This window comes from Oncorhynchus gorbuscha, linkage group LG22, assembly GCF_021184085.1.
Source record: "Oncorhynchus gorbuscha isolate QuinsamMale2020 ecotype Even-year linkage group LG22, OgorEven_v1.0, whole genome shotgun sequence".
Lineage (NCBI taxonomy): Eukaryota > Metazoa > Chordata > Actinopteri > Salmoniformes > Salmonidae > Oncorhynchus > Oncorhynchus gorbuscha.
Window position 1 is genome coordinate 12,526,872 of NC_060194.1, and position 25,030 is coordinate 12,551,901.

The window sequence follows — 25,030 nt, forward strand, 5'->3', positions numbered from 1 at the left end:
CTGAGCTACATGTATTGCCGTTCAAGCAGGCCGATATAACATTTAAAATGGGTGATTATTTCCTTTAAGTGCCTTTAACAAACTAATGTCTCTGAGACTGGCGGTGAGTCACTCCTGAGGTAGAGGCTAGTGTGGGTGTTGTTTAGCAAGCTAGCGCTATTCTTAACATTGCAAATGAGCATTTCGTAACATAGCTTTCCAATGTAGAGGATATGAACAACAGCTAGATGTACAGTAGGCATGTTGTTGGTTTACTGGCGGGGAAAGGTGTTCGCTGTAATAATGTGTGAAACTTCTGCATATACTACATTGGAGAGATATGCTTAATGACCATCTGTGGCGGCCCACTATAGACGACGTTGCGTGCCACTTGCAGAGCACAATTTCAGTGCCTGTGTTTACAAACTCCAGGGTGAAGTTTCTCCTACTTTTCCCCTTCAAATCTAGGATAATGTTCCCCTCCACCAGTCCTAATCTTCATTTATGATCTAAATGGCAAACATGATCCTAGATCAGCACTCTGACCTGCCAGCGTTGATGATGGCTGGGTCTGCTCCTCCAGAACAGAAGTCCTCTGTGATGAAGGAGCTGTCGTCACAGGTCAAGTTGAGCGTGGTGTAATTGGGTTTACACACTGTCAGGAAGTATGGGGCGTGGTAGCCCGTCGACAGCTGGATGACATCAGTGATGAGAGCCGTGAGGCACAGTCCAAATACGTGGACCCCTGGTAGAGTGATGGGGGGCAGAAAGTGGGAGAGCAAGGGAGGTATTACTCAGCTAATCAAGACAAAACACTATGCAGACAAACGTGGGTGTTCACTACACAGCTGTGTCAGTGTTGTGAAGTTAGATACGCCATTATGTTTTCAAGACGTCGCGATTGAGAAAATGCCTAAACTTACCAACAAACCGAACAGCACGCCGTATGTACGAGTTGAAATTGCAGCCGGCTGCATTGATATTGGCCTCTGTTTTGACCCCAGTCTTTCTCCTAGACAGACAGCAATACAGGATACCTTCTCCTATCATTATCTAAGAAGAGATTCGACAGAAAGGACAGACAGAGGGAGGGTTTAATTAACACAGAACAGGTTTGGGGTCCATCCTAGTTCAGTTTCTGTATGTTGAATAATTGGACCAAATAATTTATTCATAGGATTGCTCCTGAATTGACTAGAAATGTATTAGGTAATGACGCCCACACTGACAGATAATGTATTCATAATCTCAGTGGATAGCAGCATCTGTTAGTGAAGGAGAGATGGCTAAAGTGAATGCAGGGCTGCTCCACCACCTGAGGCAGCTAAAATAACTACATGCCTCTGAGGCAGCTACACTAACTGGCTGCCTAAGAGGCAGCTACTACAGTCTGACACCTCCCACGGTTCCCAGTGCCATGCTAAGGTAGAGATTGGTTACTACACAGGAACACAGCTGGGACAAACCACAGGACCCGCGTGGGAAACTCCCCACGACAGCTGGCACGTACTATCTCACCTGCGGGGTGAGAAACAAATGACCCTGTTGGGGAAACACTGTACATCTGGGTTGAACCATCGAAGCAGCGGGGGGAAATATATCTACTCCATGAGAACAGGTGGGAAACACCATACAATGACAGACTGTATGAGAAAGAGGAAAACATCGACATGGAGAAAACTCCATGGGATAACTTCAATTATGTATGAACACATACATAATGTGAGATGCTCAGAGATGCTTGGGAAAATGGTCACAACAGGAGACCAGCGTGCATGTGTTTCAGGGGAAAGGGGTGTATCTGAGCTCCTTCAGCTAGGACTTGAAAACCTCCCCATTCTTGCTCAATTTTGCATGCCTTCTCAAACAGCTGCAACTGTATATGCATTCGCACGTCAAGTCTTCTCTTGAGTTGGGCTCGGGGATGGAACAACTGTTGAACATCTGAGCTTGTGGTTGTTTGTGGGGGAAGGGTGGGGAGAGTGTGTGTATGTATCCCACATCTGTTGCTAAGAGGTAATGATGTTCGGAACAGTATAGGATGAATCACAGTAATCGTTTCCCAAAAATAAAATGTTGAAAAAAAGTGTAGAGATCTGAGCACTTTCTGAATGCACTGTACATATTTAAAATAATATTTATATTTGTTTAAAAAAATAAATATATATATATATATGGGGGATTGGAAAGAATGCAGACAATTACTGTACAATGATTGAAGCCACAATCTATTTGCAATATTAAAGCCCCTACAAACATTATTCAAAACAAATAATAATAATAATGAACACATGTTCATTCTAGGAGCAATTACTACAGTATAGCCTATACTGTATAATGTAAAGTGTGCGTTCGGCACAGTAGGAGGAACATAACATTAAATACATAATTGCCTGCATTTACTTTAATGATGAGAGGATCAGCGAGTGGGAACAAATTAAATAGGCAGGATATATAAATAATATAAAAATAAAAAAAGCCCATCAATAATCTCCTGCTACAGAATATTGATGTTATAGAATCTATATATGATTTATCTCAATCAAGGGGGATAATATGAAGTTAATGACTCAAGGAGGGAGATGGGGAGTTGCATTAACCATCATAGCCCATGTTGCTAGAGGCAGACTCATTAGCCATCATAGCCCATGTTGCTAGAGGCGGACTCATTAACCATCATAGCCCATGTTGCTAGAGGCGGACTCATTAACCATCATAGCCCATGTTGCTAGAGGCGGACTCATTAACCATCATAGCCCATGTTGCTAGAGGCGGACTCATTAACCATCATAGCCCATGTTGCTAGAGGCGGACTCATTAGCCATCATAGCCCATGTTACTAGAGGCGGACTCATTAGCCATCATAGCCCATGTTGCTAGAGGCGGACTCATTAACCATCATAGCCCATGTTGCTAGAGGCGGACTCATTAACCATCATAGCCCATGTTGCTAGAGGCGGACTCATTAGCCATCATAGCCCATGTTGCTAGAGGCGGACTCATTAGCCATCATAGCCCATGTTGCTAGAGGCGGACTCATTAGCCATCATAGCCCATGTTGCTAGAGGCGGACTCATTAACCATCATAGCCCATGTTGCTAGAGGCGGACTCATTAGCCATCATAGCCCATGTTGCTAGAGGCGGACTCATTAGCCATCATAGCCCATGTTGCTAGAGGCGGACTCATTAGCCATCATAGCCCATGTTGCTAGAGGCGGACTCATTAACCATCATAGCCCATGTTGCTAGAGGCGGACTCATTAGCCATCATAGCCCATGTTGCTAGAGGCGGACTCATTAGCCATCATAGCCCATGTTGCTAGAGGCGGACTCATTAGCCATCATAGCCCATGTTGCTAGAGGCGGACTCATTAACCATCATAGCCCATGTTACTAGAGGCGGACTCATTAACCATCATAGCCCATGTTGCTAGAGGCGGACTCATTAGCCATCATAGCCCATGTTGCTAGAGGCGGACTCATTAACCATCATAGCCCATGTTGCTAGAGGCGGACTCATTAGCCATCATAGCCCATGTTGCTAGAGGCGGACTCATTAACCATCATAGCCCATGTTGCTAGAGGCGGACTCATTAGCCATCATAGCCCATGTTGCTAGAGGCGGACTCATTAGCCATCATAGCCCATGTTGCTAGAGGCGGACTCATTAGCCATCATAGCCCATGTTGCTAGAGGCGGACTCATTAGCCATCATAGCCCATGTTGCTAGAGGCGGACTCATTAGCCATCATAGCCCATGTTGCTAGAGGCGGACTCATTAGCCATCATAGCCCATGTTGCTAGAGGCGGACTCATTAACCATCATAGCCCATGTTGCTAGAGGCGGACTCATTAGCCATCATAGCCCATGTTGCTAGAGGCGGACTCATTAACCATCATAGCCCATGTTACTAGAGGCGGACTCATTAACCATCATAGCCCATGTTGCTAGAGGCGGACTCATTAACCATCATAGCCCATGTTGCTAGAGGCGGACTCATTAACCATCATAGCCCATGTTGCTAGAGGCGGACTCATTAACCATCATAGCCCATGTTGCTAGAGGCGGACTCATTAACCATCATAGCCCATGTTGCTAGAGGCGGACTCATTAACCATCATAGCCCATGTTGCTAGAGGCGGACTCATTAACCATCATAGCCCATGTTGCTAGAGGCGGACTCATTAACCATCATAGCCCATGTTGCTAGAGGCGGACTCATTAACCATCATAGCCCATGTTGCTAGAGGCGGACTCATTAACCATCATAGCCCATGTTGCTAGAGGCGGACTCATTAACCATCATAGCCCATGTTGCTAGAGGCGGACTCATTAGCCATCATAGCCCATGTTGCTAGAGGCGGACTCATTAGCCATCATAGCCCATGTTGCTAGAGGCGGACTCATTAGCCATCACAGCCCATGTTGCTAGAGGCGGACTCATTAGCCATCACAGCCCATGTTGCTAGAGGCGGACTCATTAGCCATCACAGCCCATGTTGCTAGAGGCGGACTCATTAGCCATCACAGCCCATGTTGCTAGAGGCGGACTCATTAGCCATCATAGCCCATGTTGCTAGAGGCGGACTCATTAGCCATCATAGCCCATGTTGCTAGAGGCGGACTCATTAGCCATCATAGCCCATGTTGCTAGAGGCGGACTCATTAACCATCATAGCCCATGTTGCTAGAGGCGGACTCATTAGCCATCATAGCCCATGTTGCTAGAGGCGGACTCATTAACCATCATAGCCCATGTTGCTAGAGGCGGACTCATTAACCATCATAGCCCATGTTACTAGAGGTGGACTCATTAACCATCATAGCCCATGTTGCTAGAGGCGGACTCATTAACCATCATAGCCCATGTTGCTAGAGGCGGACTCATTAACCATCATAGCCCATGTTGCTAGAGGCGGACTCATTAACCATCATAGCCCATGTTGCTAGAGGCGGACTCATTAACCATCATAGCCCATGTTGCTAGAGGCGGACTCATTAACCATCATAGCCCATGTTGCTAGAGGCGGACTCATTAACCATCATAGCCCATGTTGCTAGAGGCGGACTCATTAACCATCATAGCCCATGTTGCTAGAGGCGGACTCATTAACCATCATAGCCCATGTTGCTAGAGGCGGACTCATTAACCATCATAGCCCATGTTGCTAGAGGCGGACTCATTAACCATCATAGCCCATGTTGCTAGAGGCGGACTCATTAACCATCATAGCCCATGTTACTAGAGGCGGACTCATTAACCATCATAGCCCATGTTACTAGAGGCGGACTCATTAACCATCATAGCCCATGTTGCTAGAGGCGGACTCATTAACCATCATAGCCCATGTTGCTTGAGGCGGACTCATTAACCATCATAGCCCATGTTGCTAGAGGCGGACTCATTAGCCATCATAGCCCATGTTACAAGAGGCGGACTCATTAACCATCATAGCCCATGTTGCTAGAGGCGGACTCATTAACCATCATAGCCCATGTTGCTAGAGGCGGACTCATTAGCCATCATAGCCCATGTTACTAGAGGCGGACTCATTAACCATCATAGCCCATGTTGCTAGAGGCGGACTCATTAACCATCATAGCCCATGTTGCTTGAGGCGGACTCATTAACCATCATAGCCCATGTTGCTAGAGGCGGACTCATTAACCATCATAGCCCATGTTGCTAGAGGCGGACTCATTAACCATCATAGCCCATGTTGCTAGAGGCGGACTCATTAACCATCATAGCCCATGTTGCTAGAGGCGGACTCATTAACCATCATAGCCCATGTTGCTAGAGGCGGACTCATTAACCATCATACTGAAAATATTTTTTGTATGCTTATATGGCCGTCTTGTAGTTTTTGTGTATAACACTAAAGATGTATAGTGACCTACTTCTTTAAAAACATAACAACAGTACAAGTCACAGCTTAGTATCTGAACCATATTCATTTTGGACTGCAAAGCTAGTAACATTGTCCGATAAATGTAGTCATGTAGCTCAAGTAGAAGAAACCTAAATAGAGAAACCAAGTTTAGATTCCTCTGTGTGCATCCACCTCGAGACCAAGTCATGCACGTATTAAAAAAACTAAAGAAAACCCTTCAGTGGAAAGCTGTAAATGGGGAAACACTGTACGTAAATGGTTTTAGCAGGTGAATTTCAGCTATAACAATATTTGGCCTTGTCATGGCTATGCTTTATTGTAACCAACTGCCATTCTAAGCACCCCAGGGGCCACCTGTTAAATAAAGCATGCAGTAGGATACTATAGGGCTTTAACAACAACAAAAAAATCACCACAGGACCAGAGAGATGTCTGCCTGTCTGCCTGCCTGTCTGCCTGTCTGTCTGTCTGTCTGTCTGCCTGCCTGCCTGTCTGTCTGTCTGTCTGTCTGTCTGTCTGTCTGTCTGTCTGTCTGTCTGTCTGTCTGTCTGTCTGTCTGTCTGTCTGTCTGTCTGTCTGTCTGTCTGTCTGTCTGTCTGTCTGTCTGTCTGTCTGTCTGTCTGTCTGTCTGTCTGTCTGTCTGTCTGTCTGTCTGTGTTGATGTTCAGCCAGTGGCCCTAGGTGGGCAACAGTCCAAATAGAAGCTGACAGCGCCAGCCAAACTGTATGGGTCTGAGAGACAAAGCATGACACCGCAAGAAGCACAACACCCCGCAGGTTGCCTAGGTGATAACAGCCGAAAGAGAGAAAGAGAATGTGTCGCCGAGCGAGACGCTGTCAGGGGAATTTTTGCTGAGGACCATAGAGAGAGCAGCAGCAGCAGAGTGATGCTAAGGATTGTATGAATATAACACGCAATTATTAACCAGAGAAATCTGAAGATGTTTTGGAACGTGTAGGCCAACACTTTCCATAAAAGGACCATGGGAAACTGTATCGCGGACACCTTCAGGTCTGTTGTTTCCTCACATGAGAAGTGTCTAATATAGAGAAGAGACAACAGATAGAACACCATAGATGTTATCTTTATGGAAGAAACTATTTCAAAACCAAGACCTTTAGCAAAGTGATGGCACTTGAAACCCTTACGAGCCCAAAGACAGAACACTTTTGGAAGAGTGAGATATTACATTTGAAAACAATGAAAACCTATTCTTCACTAGACCCTAAAGGTAAATCCACTGTAAAGGGGGAAAAAACCTAGGGAGTGTACACTTCTGGGTGAGTGAACCCTTAGAAGTGATCCTACAGCCTAGGAGTGAATTCATCTGCATGAGTAAACACATTGTGACATACCATTGGGAGAAAACCCTTCTGATATAGTAAGTCTAGGTAAATGAGCATGCTAAGATATGAAAAGGCATACCTTTTTGAAGTGAACCTCAGACAGTGTAAGTTAAGCCCGTTGGATTCTCCCTGAACTCTCATTCAGCATGAATAAACCATATGTGACTACTGAAATGTGGAGGAACCCTTAGGAGGGAACACACTGAGATTAAGGGCATGCTGGCCGTGAGTAAGCCCTTAGAAATGAAACACGAAGAGTGAATTTAGCTGACAATCTGAATATGGAACCCTTAGAGGGGGACTAAGCACACACACAGTGAGTAAACCAGGACGGAGTGAGTTTTCCAGCACAGGCCCTAAACCCTAAGAAGTGATCCCCTAAGAATACATTTGGTTGAACACTGACTGTGAGTTCAGCGAACACCGGAATGAAAGTAAATTGACTAGGAGTTGGTAAGACGCCAAAAACAGATCTGGAAACAGGCTATGATGCTGCACCCTTCCGGCAACCAATAGGGAGCGAGGGAATGAGGTTTGTGGTTATACTGACCGTAGCTGTAGGTCCAGCGAAGGCCAGGCTGAAGAGCATGAGGAAAGGGATGACTTCCTCAGCGGGCCTGATGTAGGGCATGCTCAGACTGCGGTCATTGCAGCTGTAGCCCAACCGCACCGGTTTGAACACGTCGGTCAGCTCCAGGAAATACAGGCTGACCACAGAGGAAGCCATGATCGGGAGCTGGAGGGAGAGAGTGGGGAGGGAGGGGGGAGAGGGGGAATGGTAGGGAAGACAGAGAGAGAGAGATGAGGTTGAGAGGAGGATAGAGGAAGACAGAAAGAGAAAGAGAGAGATTAAGCAGAGGAGCGCAATAGGCAGATCTTTCAGAAAGAGAGGAGAGAGAGAAATGAGAGACAGAGAGGGGGGGAGAAAGGTTAGAAGCTGTCATGATAACATATGGCAGGCAGCAGACAGAAAGCAAACTACTATAAGATCCCTGTCGGACAAGCCATCCAAAATACAACCCACTATTCTTCAAAATGACATCCTTCCTGAGCACTGAGATGTTAGCCTTTTTAAACAGCAATGCTCTTCCAGACAGGGCCACAAAGGGGCCCCTGTTTCCGTTTAGCGACTTCATTTAGCAAACTAAGACACATATAGAATACAATGATGATAACTGTTTTGATATGAAACACCATTGCGCTAAAGAGTGATTGGATCCCGACAGAATTCCACAGTCTTAAGAGATTTACCGCCTAGCACTTTGTTGATAACCATCTGTTACCCAAGCACAACAGCACTGTGTACCACACCGCATAGTGCATACAGAACCAACACAACAACACTGTGTACCACACCGCATAGTGCATACAGAACCAACACAACAGCACTGTGTACCACACCGCATAGTGCATACAGAACCAACACAACAACACTGTGTACCACACCGCATAGTGCATACAGAACCAACACAACAACACTGTGTACCACACCGCATAGTGCATACAGAACCAACACAACAGCACTGTGTACCACACCGCATAGTGCATACAGAACCAACACAACAACACTGTGTACCACACCGCATAGTGCATACAGAACCAACACAACAACACTGTGTACCACACCGCATAGTGCATACAGAACCAACACAACAGCACTGTGTACCACACCGCATAGTGCATACAGAACCAACACAACAGCACTGTGTACCACACCGCATAGTGCATACAGAACCAACACAACAGCACTGTGTACCACACCGCATAGTGCATACAGAACCAACACAACAACACTGTGTACCACACCGCATAGTGCATACAGAACCAACACAACAGCACTGTGTACCACACCGCATAGTGCATACAGAACCAACACAACAACACTGTGTACCACACCGCATAGAGCATACAGAACCAACACAACAACACGAACTGTGAACATGGAGAACACAACACGAGCGGTTTATGAAAGCACAGCGATTACATAGGGTAGATTTCCCATTAATTCTCCCTTCGTAGTGCACTCCACTTCAGAACAACCCAAGAGCTCTGTGAGAAATGTGCTACTCCAGAAATCACACAGGCGGTTTCCATGTACCCCTTGCAGTGGGGATGACACATTATTACAACAGCGACGGAATGGCATAGCACGCAGTCTGCTGAGGATGCATGAGGACTATTGATTAACCAAACAAATATATATATATGGAAGCGTTTCAAGGGAAAATACATTTGAAGGGAAATGTTTATCTTTTTGCAGCTGACCAAAGGCATCTTCAGAGGCTGTGATGGCATTTACAGATGTAACACCAGTGAGAGCAACCATTCTCTGTTGGTGGGGGTGTTACTGTAGTAATACCCCCACCAAGCTGAATTGCTCAACTGCCCCCCCCCCCGCGGGACAGTTGAGCAAATTTATCTAATGTGATTAGCATGAGGTTGTAAGTAACAAGAAACGGACACAGAGCTATGAGGTTGGGGTTTTCTTGACCAACTAGAAGACTGTGCCCAAGTTACAGTCTTAGCGACCACCAGGGAACCAGATTCAAGGTCACAGAGTCATGCAAAGGTTACATCGTAAGGAGAAACTCCACTCCCCTATCGCTCATGTGAGTTTCTCCAGCTTCAAGCATTGATTGAGCTCTAATTCAAGTCATTTACACTTCTTCAAAAATGAAGGATTCTTGGAGTCAGCTGTTCTATTTACAGCAAGATTATAGTGGTAGACAGTCAACTCGATATTTAACAAAGCGGATCCTAGAAAATCAGAAAAGATAGAATAACTGTCTGGTAAACACTTCAGAGTGTCCGACAGCTGTTTTTCCTTAAAGCTGCACACAGAACAAGCATCATTACTATCGCAGAGGGACAACGCAGATACATTTTCCTCCAGCCCTTGAAGGTCTGAAACAAACTGTCAAAACATGCACCATAGTTGGTAACTCTCCTACCTGGAATGGGTCATACCAACTCACTTCTACAGAGGTGACATTATCTTTCTGAAAATACATCACAGTATTTACACTCTAATAATAGCATAGAACCATACGTCCATACAATCCCTAAGCCCGAAACAATACAGAGGCCGTACATTTACGTACTCAACAGAGAGAAACTAGACCCCTGCTCCAAAATGTGGCACCAACCCCACAAGGCAATGTGAATGGGCACCCAATGCGGCACATTGCCTCCCCCTAGGATCGGAAGCACATATCGGACATGGGGGAAACAATGTAAGAATTAACATCTCTAAAAGGCTGCTGCAAGCTCACGTTTCGAGTTTCAATTGATAATTCCATTGGTAAACAGGCCATGATGATTGAAAGGTCCCCAAATCCCACTTGATGTCTGAGGATGAGTTGAGGTGACTGGGAATGCAGCAGTCTCTTGGATGGGTTCACAATATGATTCATGAAACCCAGCCTCCCACTCTCCTGTTCAGACAACCACTATCAAAGTGATCTACAATAGGGAACATTCCTTAGAACATTTCTTCCTGTCAACATTCTAATGTGGTATTCAGTGAATACTTGCTTCAGCTCCTGTTATTTTTCTATTACTCTAGTACACATTAATTGTTGTATGATTTCACAAAATTGCTGCATGTAAAAAAATATATGTGTATATATATGTGGCCTCCCGAGTGGTGCAGCAATACAAAGGCACTGAATTTCAGTCCTAGAAGGGTCTCTAGAGATCTGGGTTCGATTCTGGGCTGTGTTGTGACCGGGAGACCTATGAAGCAGTGCACAATTGGCCCAGCGTCGTCAGGGTTAGGGGGTTTGTCAGGCCCGGGATGTTCTTGTCCCCTTGCGCTCTAGCGACTCCTTTGTGGTGGGCCGGGCGCATGCACGCTGACTTCGGGTCACCAGCTCTACAGTGTTTCCTCCGACCCATTGGTGCGGCTGGGTTCCGGGTTAAGCGAGCAGTGTGTCAATAAGCGAGCAGTGTGGCTTGTCGGGTTTGTGTTTCGGAGGACGCATGGATCTCGACCTTTGTCTCTCCCGAGTCCTTACGGGAGATGCAGTGATGGGACAAGATTGTAACTACAAACTGGGGCGAAAAAGGGGTAAAAAAATACAATTAAAAATGTATTTACATATATATCTAAAGTGAGTCATTTCTTACTTTTAATGATAGCTAAATGTGGACCATGTAAACTAAGAACTGTGAAATGTTTCTTAAACCATCTGCTCGTGTGTGAGACGTTATTGATATGACAGTATAACCAAACAAACACAGAAGCAAGGTGAATGAAGCGGCACATCTCTTCAAACACAACAATGGCGACTTAATATTAGTTCAATTACGTTGCAATGCACTAAATAAAGCTGCAGAATAATACATAGCTTAACGCTAGTAATAAATAGGTAGGGTAGATGGACGCAAGGCAAGCCGCGTACTCACAGGACCATTGAAGCAACTGAGCCCCTTCCATAACATGAATGATGATGAAGAGATATATAGAGTAGGCCTATATGCCACAGTGCCACAATTTCTACCGTATTGTTCATCACAATCCAATCCATCCACATGCATTCCTTTCCGAAGCGTCTTACATTTGCCAAAAAATGATGGGTATAAAGCTAATCGCAAACAAACACCTGAGGAGCTGTGCTGCCTGGTTGCCCACCATACTGATCGCACTTTGCAACCTCATGCTCGTTTAATAAGAGCTTACTAAGAGCTTGTTCCTGCATCTTGTTCGATTACTGCAATCCAGGTTCTTTGTAGGCTCTCTGCTCGCTATGATGCCACCAGTTAATTGACTAATTGAGCTCCATAAAGAACTTAACTAAATGATGATCTGCACGATTATCTTGCCTGTCCTTAAGCGATCGTAAAGGAGCATCGATGTAAATCGACTGAAGGAGGGACAGTGGGTTGTTCCCCGCCTAAGGGCATATTTAAAAAATGCAGTGTCACATTGAATATTTATGTTAGAATAACACAGTTTCCCCGGTTGAGCGACCAATGGTTTATCAGCCACATTTTTCTTTCCTTACCGTAGCTCTGAATAAATAGTCACCATACCTTTTACCAACATATTATACATCAATTGAGGTTGTGGATTACACTTTACATGCTTCCACTTTTCATAATGATTTTTTGTTGTTGTTGTGGTAGAGATATAACGTTTTGTTTTTCATTGTATATTCCCTTCTATTCAATCCCATGGTAGAGCAGGCTGGGCCACCAGGGCAGTGATTTAAGTCCCATGGTATGACACTTTTATATTACAATGATCACTCACTCTCTCTCTCTCTCTTCTCTCTCTCTCTTACCCAGGGCAATCCTTCTTGTTAATGTCACACATAGACAAGAGTTAGCCGTTCTTCATATCCCGTTGAGCGTCTTTATGCTTACTCAAGCATAGTAAACACAGTCGACATCGGCTAAAGAGAAATGAACCGAGGAAGAAATAGAGGCTGGAGCAGAGAACTCTCCATGGTGCTAAAACGAGATACTCTGTACCACCGTGTGGTTCTCCATTTTCATTACTCTAATCTTATTTTTTACTCACCTTTCCACTGACTTTTTTTTACTGATATCAGACTTGTTGTGCATTTATGGGGATGGAGAAGGCAACCCACATTTGGTCAAAACTAGCATTGCCATCCACTACAGTCACTGCGTCCAAGAATGGTATGGAATGGTATAGAATGGTATAGAATGGTATGGAATGGTATAGAATGGAATGAACTATTGAACTAACCTAACGTAGCAGCCATAAAAGACACGCGTGAAACTAGATCCCCTACATCCCTCAAACTCAACTCTGGACCTCGAAGCCAGTTCCACTGCCTTTTTTTTCTCCATTGTCCCCCTCTAATCAGGGACCGATTTAGACCTGGGACACCAGGTGGCTGATTCCCCTCTAATCAGGGACTGGTTTAGACCTGGGACACCAGGTGGGTGATTCCCCTCTAATCAGGGACCGATTTAGACCTGGGACACCAGGTGGCTGATTCCCCTCTAATCAGGGACTGGTTTAGACCTGGGACACCAGGCGGGTGATTCCCCTCTAATCAGGGACTGGTTTAGACCTGGGACACCAGGCGGGTGATTCCCCTCTAATCAGGGACTGGTTTAGACCTGGGACACCAGGTGGGTGATTCCCCTCTAATCAGGGACTGATTTAGACCTGGGACACCAGGCGGGTGATTCCCCTCTAATCAGGGACTGGTTTAGACCTGGGACACCAGGCGGGTGATTCCCCTCTAATCAGGGACTGGTTTAGACCTGGGACACCAGGCGGGTGATTCCCCTCTAATCAGGGACTGGTTTAGACCTGGGACACCAGGCGGGTGATTCCCCTCTAATCAGGGACTGGTTTAGACCTGGGACACCAGGCGGGTGATTCCCCTCTAATCAGGGACTGATTTAGACCTGGGACACCAGGTGGGTGATTCCCCTCTAATCAGGGACTGATTTAGACCTGGGACACCAGGTGGGTGATTCCCCTCTAATCAGGGACTGATTTAGACCTGGGACACCAGGTGGGTGATTCCCCTCTAATCAGGGACTGGTTTAGACCTGGGACACCAGGCGGGTGATTCCCCTCTAATTAGGGACTGATTTAGACCTGGGACACCAGGTGGGTGATTCCCCTCTAATCAGGGACTGGTTTAGACCTGGGACACCAGGCGGCTGATTCCCCTCTAATCAGGGACCGATTTAGACCTGGGACACCAGGTGGCTGATTCCCCTCTAATCAGGGACCGATTTAGACCTGGGACACCAGGTGGCTGATTCCCCTCTAATCAGGGACCGATTTAGACCTGGGACACCAGGCGGGTGATTCCCCTCTAATTAGGGACTGATTTAGACCTGGGACACCAGGTGGGTGATTCCCCTCTAATCAGGGACTGGTTTAGACCTGGGACACCAGGTGGGTGATTCCCCTCTAATCAGGGACTGGTTTAGACCTGGGACACCAGGCGGGTGATTCCCCTCTAATCAGGGACTGGTTTAGACCTGGGACACCAGGCGGGTGATTCCCCTCTAATCAGGGACTGATTTAGACCTGGGACACCAGGTGGGTGATTCCCCTCTAATCAGGGACTGGTTTAGACCTGGGACACCAGGTGGGTGATTCCCCTCTAATCAGGGACTGGTTTAGACCTGGGACACCAGGCGGGTGATTCCCCTCTAATCAGGGACTGATTTAGACCTGGGACACCAGGTGGGTGATTCCCCTCTAATCAGGGACTGGTTTAGACCTGGGACACCAGGCGGGTGATTCCCCTCTAATCAGGGACTGGTTTAGACCTGGGACACCAGGCGGGTGATTCCCCTCTAATCAGGGACTGGTTTAGACCTGGGACACCAGGCGGGTGATTCCCCTCTAATCAGGGACTGGTTTAGACCTGGGACACCAGGTGGGTGCAATAAATGATCAGGAAGAACAGAAAAGCAGCAGGCTCTGGACCTCGTAGGGTCAGATTGGAATACCCCTGCCCTAAATACTGGTCTTGAACAGAAGAAGAAAAATAACTGTTGGGGGAGGTTCTCTTGTGCACTGTTCAATGAATCCAGTAAATGTGGAGGAGTTAAGATGGAGGGTCGCTTTGTTAGCGTCCAAAAGTGGAAGTCTCGTCACAGGCTCTCTTTCCATTTCCCTTGAAAACCGGACCGTCCAGTTGTTGGGGACTCGGCAGAGGCTACTATTGAACTAAAGCCAGCTCTGTTATTAGTTGGACCGTTAAAGTCCAATGCAGCCGTTTTTTTTAAAAATCTCAATATCAAATATTTTCTGGGTAACAATTAAGTACCTTACTGTGATTGCTTTCAATCAAAATGGTCAATAAGAAACAGAAATAGCTTCTTAGTAAAGAGCAATTTCTCAATCAAAAATGTTACTAGGACTGTCTGGGAGTGGTCTGAGTGGAGAGGGGGAAAACTGAAAACTAACTGTTATTGGCAGAGAGGTTTGGAACTTCCTTTCTTATAGGTCTATTAACATAATATAAATATTATTAACTCCAGGTGATGTCACCAGGCAGGCCAAAACTCCACCCAGCCAAAACAGGCTGAAATTTCAGGCAGTCTTTTTAAACAGCTCTAATTCCAACATCAGTGCTTAAAGGCACTGGGCCTTTAAGCCTGCACGGCCCACATATTCTCCAATCCAGACATACACTGAGCATACCAAACATTACAAAGACCTTCTTAATATGGAGTTGTGGCCAGTTAAACAGTCAGAGCCACATCAAACTCACAAGTTAGCAGGACATTTATGGTGTTCATCCTCAACTCATATCCATAGGGACATATATTTCCAATAGTGACTGAAACCAAAGAAGTCAGTGTTGACTTTCATCGGCTTGACGGACAAAGTGAAGGGAACCTCTGCATCTCAACGACATGTTTGCAATACAACCCTCCTGCCTGTAGTTTAGAAGCCCCATGAGGAAGCTTGTTCAACTTAATATGGGGATCTAGCCTTCTCCGATATGTCCATTCAAGAACCAGGCCATATAGCCTCGTATAGGGGGAGAACGTGACCAAAGGAGTCCATCCTCACCTCTTCTATCACCGTCTGGTTTGGATCTGCGTCTACCCGCTGCAAGGGCAAACTGCAGTGCATCGTCTGGTCTGCGGAGGTCACCGGTTGTCACCTGCCTTCCATCAGGGACCTGCACGCCTCCAGGACAAGTAAGCGTGTAGGTCAGATCATCGCTGACGCCGCCCACTCCGGACACCCCATCTGTCAAAGACTCATGACCAAAATTGCCTGCCACCTGAACAGTTTCCCCCCTGCTGTGGCCCTCATCAACCAGCCATCAGGCTCATAGGGATTAAGTGACTTTGCATTGGGCCGATTACTGCACCTTGTCATTAATGACCTCGAATACCAATCTGCACTCTATTGCAATGGCCCAACACTGTATACTGTATTCACCAAGGCAACATCCCTTCCTCTGCTTATATAGATATTTCCCATCTGTAAATGGTATATTCCCACTGTAATCAGCCTATAAAACACTCTAGAGTTTTATGTTTTATGGTTAGTGTTCCGATATTGTATATTCTGTATGATGTCTATGTGGATTCTGATTCTAAAATTCATTATTTCAAGGACCAACCTGATGTTTTTTTTCAGGTAATCATCTATAGTTAATCATCAATCGATCTATAATGAATGGAAAACATGGCCAACATATTTGGTGGAGCGTCATTAAACCCACAGTAATGTCATGTTTTGTCATATATTGTCTTGTCCTTGTGCTTTCCCTTCTGTTCGTTTCCCCCTGCTGGTCTTATTAGGTTCGTTCCCTTTTTCTATCCCTCTCTCTCCCCCTCCCTCTCTCTCTTCTCTCTATCGTTCCGTTCCTGCTCCCAGCTGTTCCTCATTCTCTTAACTCACTCATTTACTCTTTTCACACCTGTCCCCTATTTTGCCCTCTGATTAGAGCCCTATTTCTCCCCTTGTTTTCCGCTTCTGTCCTTGTCGGATCCTTGTATGATGTACGCTGTTCTGTGTCCTTGTCTCGCCCTGTCGTGTTTTGTCTCCTTCAGATGCTGCGTGTGAGCAGGTGTCTTAGTCTGCTACGGTCGGTGCCTTCCCGAAGCAACCTGCAGTCAATGGTCGAGTCTCCAGTCTGTCCTCGTTACTACGAGTGGATTTAATTTTTTTCCTGTTTTGTTTTCTTCTTGATTTTTTCCAGGATTATTACTTTTGTCATATACTGGAATAAAGACTCTGTTTTCATTAAGTCGCTTTTGGGTCCTCATTCACCAGCATAACAGAAGGATCCGACCAAGAATGGACCCAGCGACTATGGATTCTCTCTACTCTACTCTCGAGTTCCAGGGAGCGATGCTCGGCAGACACGGGCAGGAATTGTCTGCTGCTCGGCATGCCGTTGAGACCCTGGCCGCTCAGGTCTCCGACCTCTCAGGACAGTATCAGAGTCTTCGTCTCGTGCCACCAGCTACTTCCGGGTCTTCCGAGTCTCCGGAACCTAGGGTTAATAACCCACCATGTTACTCTGGGCAGCCCACTGAGTGCCGCTCCTTTCTCACCCAGTGTGATATTGTGTTCTCTCTCCAGCCCAACACATACTCAAGAGAGAGAGCTCGGATTGCCTACGTCATATCACTCCTTACTAGTCGGGCTCGGCAGTGGGGCACAGCTATCTGGGAGGCAAGCGCTGAGTGTACTAACGATTATCTGAACTATAAAGAGGAGATGATAAGGGTTTTTGATCGTTCTGTTTTTGGGAAAGAAGCTTCCTGGTCCCTGTCTTCCCTATGTCAAGGTAATCGATCCATAACGGATTACTCTATAGAGTTTCGCACTCTTGCTGCCTCCAGTAACTGGAACGAGCAGGCGTTGCTCGCTCGTTTTCTGGAGGGACTCCACGCTAAGGTTAAGGATGAGATTCTCTCTCGGGAGGTTCCATCCAGCGTGGATTCTTTGATTGAACTCGCTATTCGCATTGAACGACGGGTAGATCTTCGTCACCGAGCTCATAGAAGAGAGCTCGCGTTAACTGTGTCCCCCCTCTCTCCGACACTACCATCTTTCCCCACTGACTCAGGTGTTGAGCCCATGCAGCTGGGGGGTATTCGCATTTCGACTAAGGAGAGGGAACGGAGAATCACCAACCACCTCTGTCTCTATTGCGGTTCCGCTGGTCATTTTGTCATTTCATGTCCAGTTAAAGGCCAGAGCTCATCAGTAAGCGGTGGGCGACTGATAAGCGCTACTAGACTGTCCTCTCCGTCAAGTACCTGTACTACCTTGCCGGTCCATCTACGCTGGACCGGATCGGCAGCTTCCTGCAGTGCATTAATAGACTCTGGGGCGGAGGGCTGTTTTATGGACGAAGCCTGGGCTCGGGAACATGACATTCCTCTCAGACAGTTAGGGGAGCCCACGGTCATGTTCGCCTTGGATGGTAGTCCTCTCCCCAGTATATTATGTGAAACACTACCTTTAACCCTCACAGTATCTGGTAACCATAGTGAGACCATTTCTTTTTTGATTTTTTGTTCACCTTTTACACCTGTTGTTTTGGGTCATCCCTGGCTAGTGTGTCATAATCCTTCTTTTGATTGGTCTAGTAATTCTATCCTTTCCTGGAACGTTTCTTGTCATGTGAAGTGTTTAATGTCTGCTATTCCTCCTGTTTCTTCTGCTCCCTCTTCACAGGAGGAACCTGGTGATTTGACAGGAGTGCCGGAGGAATATCATGATCTGCGCACGGTCTTCAGTCGGTCCAGAACCAACTCCCTTCCTCCTCACCGGTCGTATGATTGTAGTTCTGATCTCCTCAAGAAGCGTTTTGCATCCGCTCCTATCCTTGTTGCACCTGACGTCACTAAACAGTTAATTGTCGAGGTTGACGCGTCGGGGGTGGGCGTGGGAGCCATTCTGTCCCAGCGCTCCGATACTGACGATGGGGTCCACCCTTGCGCGTATTTTTCTCATCGCCTGTCGCCGTCGGAACGTAACTATGATGTGGCTAACCGCGAACTGCTCGCCATCCGTTTAGCCCTAGGCGAATGGCGACAGTGGTTGGAGGGGCGACCGTTCCTTTTGTCGTTTGGACTGACCAAAGGAACCTTGAGTACATCCGTTCTGCCAAACGACTGAATGCGCGTCATGCTCGTTGGGCGTTGTTTTTCGCTCGTTTCGAGTTCGTTATTTCTTATTGCCCGGGTACTAAGAACACCAAGCCTCATGCTTTATCCCGTATCTTTAGTTCTTCTGTGGCTTCTACCGATCCCGAGGGGATCCTTCCTGATGGGCGTGTTGTCGGGTTGACTGTCTGGGGAATTGAGAGACAGGTTAAGCAAGCACTCACTCACACTCCGTCGCCGCGCGCTTGTCCTAGTAACCTTCTTTTCCTTCCTGTCTCTACTCGTCTGGCTGTTCTTCAGTGGGCGCACTCTGCCAAGTTAGCTGGCCACCCCGGCGTTCGGGGTACGCTTGCTTCTATTCGCCAGCGGTTTTGGTGGCCTACTCAGGAGCGTGACACGCGCCGTTTCGTGGCTGCTTGTTCGGACTGCGCGCAGAATAAGTCTGGTAACTTTTTTTCTGCTTCTGCTCCTGGTCTTGCTGGGTCTCAGTCTGTCCCCAGCCACCGCATCTCTCCTGCCCTTGCTGTGTCTCAGTCTGTTCCCTGCCACCGCATCTCTCCTGGTCCTGCTCCTGCACTTGCTGTGTCTCAGTCTGTCCACAGCCACCGCCTCTCCTGTTCCTGGTCTTAGCCTTGCTGTGTCTCAGTCTGTCCCTAGTTGTTACTCTCCTGGCCTGTTTGGTCCTGTTTGCTCTAAAGCTTACAGTTCTCTACCCGTGTCTCATTTTTTTTTAGAGTAGTAGCCCTAGATTCCCTCTTCTTCGTCTTCCGTTACGGTCTGAGGAGAGGAGTTGGGTTCTTTCTCGGGACGTGCTGGACCGTTTGTGATCTATGATTTCCTCCGTTGCCGCCAGTGTTCCTCCTCGAGTGCGCCAGGAGGCGCTCGGTGAGTGGGGGGGTACTGTCATGTTTTGTCATATATTGTCTTGTCCTTGTGCTTTCCCTTCTGTTCGTTTCCCCCTGCTGGTCTTATTAGGTTCGTTCCCTTTTTCTATCCCTCTCTCTCCCCCTCCCTCTCTCTCTTCTCTCTATCGTTCCGTTCCTGCTCCCAGATGTTCCTCATTCTCCTAACTCACTCATTTACTCTTTTCACACCTGTCCCCTATTTTGCCCTCTGATTAGAGCCCTATTTCTCCCCTTGTTTTCCGCTTCTGTCCTTGTCGGATCCTTGTATGATGTACGCTGTTCTGTGTCCTTGTCTCGCCCTGTCGTGTTTTGTCTCCTTCAGATGCTGCGTGTGAGCAGGTGTCTTAGTCTGCTACGGTCGGTGCCTTCCCGAAGCAACCTGCAGTCAATGGTCGAGTCTCCAGTCTGTCCTCGTTACTACGAGTGGATTTAAGTTTTTTCCTGTTTTGTTTTCTTCTTGATTTTTTCCAGGATTATTACTTTTGTCATATACTGGAATAAAGACTCTGTTTTCGTTAAGTCGCTTTTGGGTCCTCATTCACCAGCATAACAAGTAATGCTTTGTAACTACACAGCAGTCTTCACCATCATGGAGAACTCCCAGATTCAGCAGGTACCATTACTACCTGTCTGTCGATTAGGCCTCGAATCACACAAAATGCAAAACGCCCTTGGCTACATGAATATTTGACATGGGTGTAACAGGCTGTTTAAAACAGTAGGCCTGCATCAACTGGCATGGCATATTAATATTCATGATCCCTGCTTGGGTGAAAACAAACAAGGCTAAACATGCTTCATTCTTTGAGTCATTTTTGCATAGTCCAACTAGTTTTTATGAACACTCTCTAAATGATGTGGGTGTTGAGTTATATGAGCAATGAAACAGATATGAAACAAGAGTGATGTGACTATTCAGATGAGAGTGAAATTATTATTATTGTTTGTCATGTTCAACACTTCAGTTGATTGGCTACTGTATGAATCTGTTATATGACACATGACAGAAAGACATGAAGATAGTCCCCACCGCCAGCTCGTTAACCTTGAATAAGTAGTTTCAGGGCAGCCTGCCTCATCATTCATCCTAGCCTTCAACGTGACTGCCATACCAATACACAGTGCCGCCGTGACTGCCACACATTCTGCGCGGCTACCTGTAGGCAATGTGGTGTTGTGCATAAAATATGATACAGCTGTATTTCGTTACATTTCCGCTGTCAGTCACCGCATATTCATTCAAAACACATTGTTTCTCGAGGCTACTCCAGCGCCAGCGGTTCAATGCGCATTGGAGCTGTCGCGGAATGGTAAAACTCACCTACCTCAACGAAATAGAAACAAGGCAGCAAGGTGACGCTGTCTTTGGTCACCTTCCCTTTTAGTCTCTCTTTAGCAGACATGATGAACCTCCTGTCTCTCCTTTGAGAGGCCGGAGACAGAGAGTTGTATTTAATTCCGCCCGTAATTTTGGCAATGTAAGAGATTACGCTTCTGTAGCTGGTGGTTTCAGCTTCATCGCCAAGTGTCGCGCTTGTGTTGAATGTACGGCTCCACTGCAGCCAGTCACTCGCGCACCAAATCACTATCGAAGCAAACCGCAAAACCGAATGGAAAAATAAAAAATGTTGTGCGTATTTAGATATCTAGTGGGGAAAACATGATCCGAATATTGCATTGTATTCCTTTGGAGTATTGAATATTTTGCAGGTGACAACAACGACGTTGCAACGAGAAGGAAAATGCAAAAAGATCGATGCAAGTGACGTCAGAACAAGTGTGCTAAAAACCTATTTTTCACACGGGTGGCACGCATGGAAGTACGCGCACACCCGAATGAATACACGGTGCATTGGAAGCGTGTGTGTGTACGTGCTACACATATAACGATTGTAGACCCTCTAGCTCTGCACTCATTGTTCATTTTCATGTAAGCATCTGTCATTGAACACAAAATACATGTAATAATTGCAGTGGGGAATTGAAGCAGAATTGCATATCTAGGCTACTGGTAATAGATAGATCACCTAAGCCTTTTATGCATATTTTGCTATAGTAGCCTAAGGGTCTTGAACAGAGAGATTCAGGCAGACAGACAGACAGACAGACAGACAGACAGACAGACAGACAGACAGACAGACAGACAGACAGACAGACAGACAGACAGACAGACAGACAGAGGACAGACCGACAGACACATACAAATACCCACCTCTAACTTCATTGCTGTACAACACAAAAACATCCTCAACTTTTCTTGTGTGTTTCCTTTTATGCAGAATGCTTTCCAATCCAGTCACTTTAGCTGGTTTTCGCTTGTTTGTTATTCCACACAAGATCTTTGGGTGAGAGATTCCTGACATCTTCCATTGCTTGTGCCAATTAGCTGAATTGTGCCACGGAGCATGGGATTTAAACCCTCAGCTCCAGCTTTGTTAACTCCTTCATGTGGTCAGTAAATTCTAATACTTTTTATTTTTTGTTTCAATTTGTTCTTATGTGGTGGTTGTGGTGACAGTTGTAATCATGGTATCGTTGTAAGTGTCATTTCAGCTTTATTCAGGAGGACACTCCCAAGTAAATGTTTGTTTTCCTCACCCTTCAATGTAAACACCAGACATTCTAATGTTATTACAGTTATTACATCAGATTTATGCAAAAGAAAAGGGCAACAACCCAACAAACAACCAAATTTGAACTCATTCTTCAATGACTTTAGATATCAGATTCAAAACTGATTAACCAAGGCCATAGTCTTAAAAAATGTTTGGGGTGGCTTGTGTTTCACCCCGTGTCCACAATTCAGAGCTGGTAACGTCCGCCATCTAGTGTTAGAGCTTGAATATTACAATCAAAGGGAAGGTTGCGTCCCAATTGTTTTGAACAGCCTCCTTTCCTCACTACCTTAGTAACATCCCTTGATGACCAATTATTTGAAACGACCTGATAAATATTGCCCTGAGACGTGAGTTGACCAGGAAAAACTCTTGATCCTTATGATAAACTACAAATACTCCCGAGCACCCTGAGTTTTTCATGGTCAAGTCACATGGTCAGGGAAAATCCAGGGGCCCTAACTAAAAGTTATATTATAAAGGTAAATTCCAGTCTTTATAACTGTCAGTGATTATATACTAAATAGTGTTATTAAATGGTATTGGAACATTGCCAATGGTGTGCTGTTAAACATGCAAGGTCCTTAATTAACACCTACACACTCACAGCTCAGAATATCCACCGCAGCCAGGCTGGCAGGCAGATGCATGCCTTTTGTTAAATGGGAGCCAAATAGGTGTTAATGGTAGGCTACTCCACGAACACGCATGACAAGACACTTCATTAGCTTTTTAGATTAAAAATCATTAATTTCACACTTTATTGTAAGATTAGCAATTTGAGATGTATGTCCATAGTCATATTCCTGTTAGGCTGAGAGAGGGTCTCATGTCAGATTATATGGATGTAACGGCGTTCTTCGTTTGTTGAAAGAGAGTCGGACCGAAATGCAGCGTGGTTGTTACTCATGTTCTTTAATGAATGAAAATGACGAAACATGAAATAACTATACAATACAAAACAACAAACGGAACGTGAAATCTAATTACATCCTATCTGGTGAAACTACACAGAGACAGGAACAATCACCCACAAAATACACAGCGAAACCCAGGCTACCTAAATACGGTTCCCAATCAGAGACAACGAGAATCACCTGACTCTGATTGAGAACCGCCTCAGGCAGCCAAGCCTATACAACACCCCTAATCAGCCGCAATCCCAAATACTACAAACCCCAATAGGAACATACAATATAACATAAACCCATGTCACACCCTGGCCTGAACAAATAATTAAAGAAAACACAAAATACTAAGACCAAGGCGTGACAGAACCCCCCCCCCCCCCCCCTAAGGTGCGGACTCCCGGACGCACCTCAAAACCATAGGGAGGGTCCGGGTGGGGGCGTCTGTCCATGGTGGCGGTTCCGGCTCGGGACGTGGACCCCACTCCATTAATGTCCTAGTTCCTCCCCTTCGCGTCCTGGGATAATCCACCCTCGCCGCCGACCATGGCCTAATAGTCCTCACCCAGAACCCCACTGAACTGAGGGGCAGCTCGGGACTGAGGGGCAGCCCGGAACTGAGGGGCAGCCCGGAACTGAGGGGAAGCCCAGTACTGAGAGGAAGCCCAGTACTGAGAGGAAGCCGAGTACTGAGAGGAAGCCCAGTACTGAGATGAAGCTCAGGCAGGTAGTAGGCTCCGGTAGATCCTGGCTGGCTGGCGGAAGTGGAAGATTCTGGTTGACTAGCAGATCTGGAAGATTCTGGTTGACTTGCAGATCTGGAAGAGACTGGTTGACTGGCAGATCTGGAAGAGACTGGTTGACTGGCAGATCTGGAAGAGACTGGTTGACTGGCAGATCTGGAAGAGACTGGTTGTCTGGCAGATCTGGAAGAGACTGGTTTTCTGGCAGATCTAGAAGATCATGGCTGACTGGCGGATCTAGCTGCTCTATGCAGACTGACAGCTCTGGCTGCTTCTTACAGACTGACAGCTCTGGCTGCTTCATGCAGACTGACAGCTCTGACTGCTCCATGCAGGCTGACAGCTCTGACTGCTCCATGCAGGCTGACAGCTCTGACTGCTCCATGCAGGCTGGCAGCACTTGCAGACTGACAGCTCCTTGCAGACTAGCAGCTCCTTGCAGACTGACAGCTCTGGCTGCTTCATACAGACTGACAGCTCTGACTGCTCCATGCAGGCTGACAGCTCTGACTGCTCCATGCAGGCTGACAGCTCTGACTGCTCCATGCAGGTTGGCAGCACCTTGCAGACTAGCAGCTCCTTGCAGACTGGCAGCTCTGGCTGCTTCATGCAGACTGACAGCTCAGGCTGCTCCGAACAGGCAGGAGGCTCCGGCAGCGCTGTAGAGAAGGAAGGCTCTGATAGCGCTGAACAGGCCGGAGACTCCGACAGCGCAGGAGGGAAGGAAGGCTCTGATGGCGCTGAACAGACAGGAGACTCCAGTAGCGCAGGAGGGAAGGAAGGCTCTGGCTGTGCTGAACAGGCGAGAGACTCCGACAGCGCAGGATGGAAGGAAGGCTCTGGCTGTGCTGAACAGGCGAGGCGCACAGAAGGCCTGGTGCGTGGTGCGTGGTGCTGGAACTGGTGCTACAGGATCGAGGACACGCACAGGAAGCCTGGTGCAGGGAGCTGCGACCGGAGGACTGGTGTGTGGAGGTGGCTCTGGATAGACCGGACCGTGCAGGCGCACTGGAGCTCTTGAGCACCGAGCCTGCCCAAGCTTACC

The 25,030-nt window shown here is 46.8% G+C and overlaps 1 protein-coding gene across 1 annotated transcript in view; it reads right to left on the reverse strand.

Annotated features, from left to right (window-relative positions):
- Positions 1–21,414, reverse strand: part of LOC124010165 (phospholipid phosphatase-related protein type 4-like) — a 33,461-nt gene extending 12,047 nt beyond the window's left edge. The window contains exons 1-4 of the mRNA XM_046322549.1: positions 21,045–21,414; positions 7,773–7,958; positions 903–1,032; positions 526–724 (exon numbers count right to left, since the gene is read on the reverse strand). Coding sequence (XP_046178505.1) covers positions 526–724; positions 903–1,032; positions 7,773–7,958; positions 21,045–21,122 — 593 coding nt within the window. The 5' untranslated portion in view covers positions 21,123–21,414. The remainder of the gene's footprint in view (positions 1–525; positions 725–902; positions 1,033–7,772; positions 7,959–21,044) is intronic.
- Between the last annotated feature and the right edge of the window lie 3,616 nt (positions 21,415–25,030).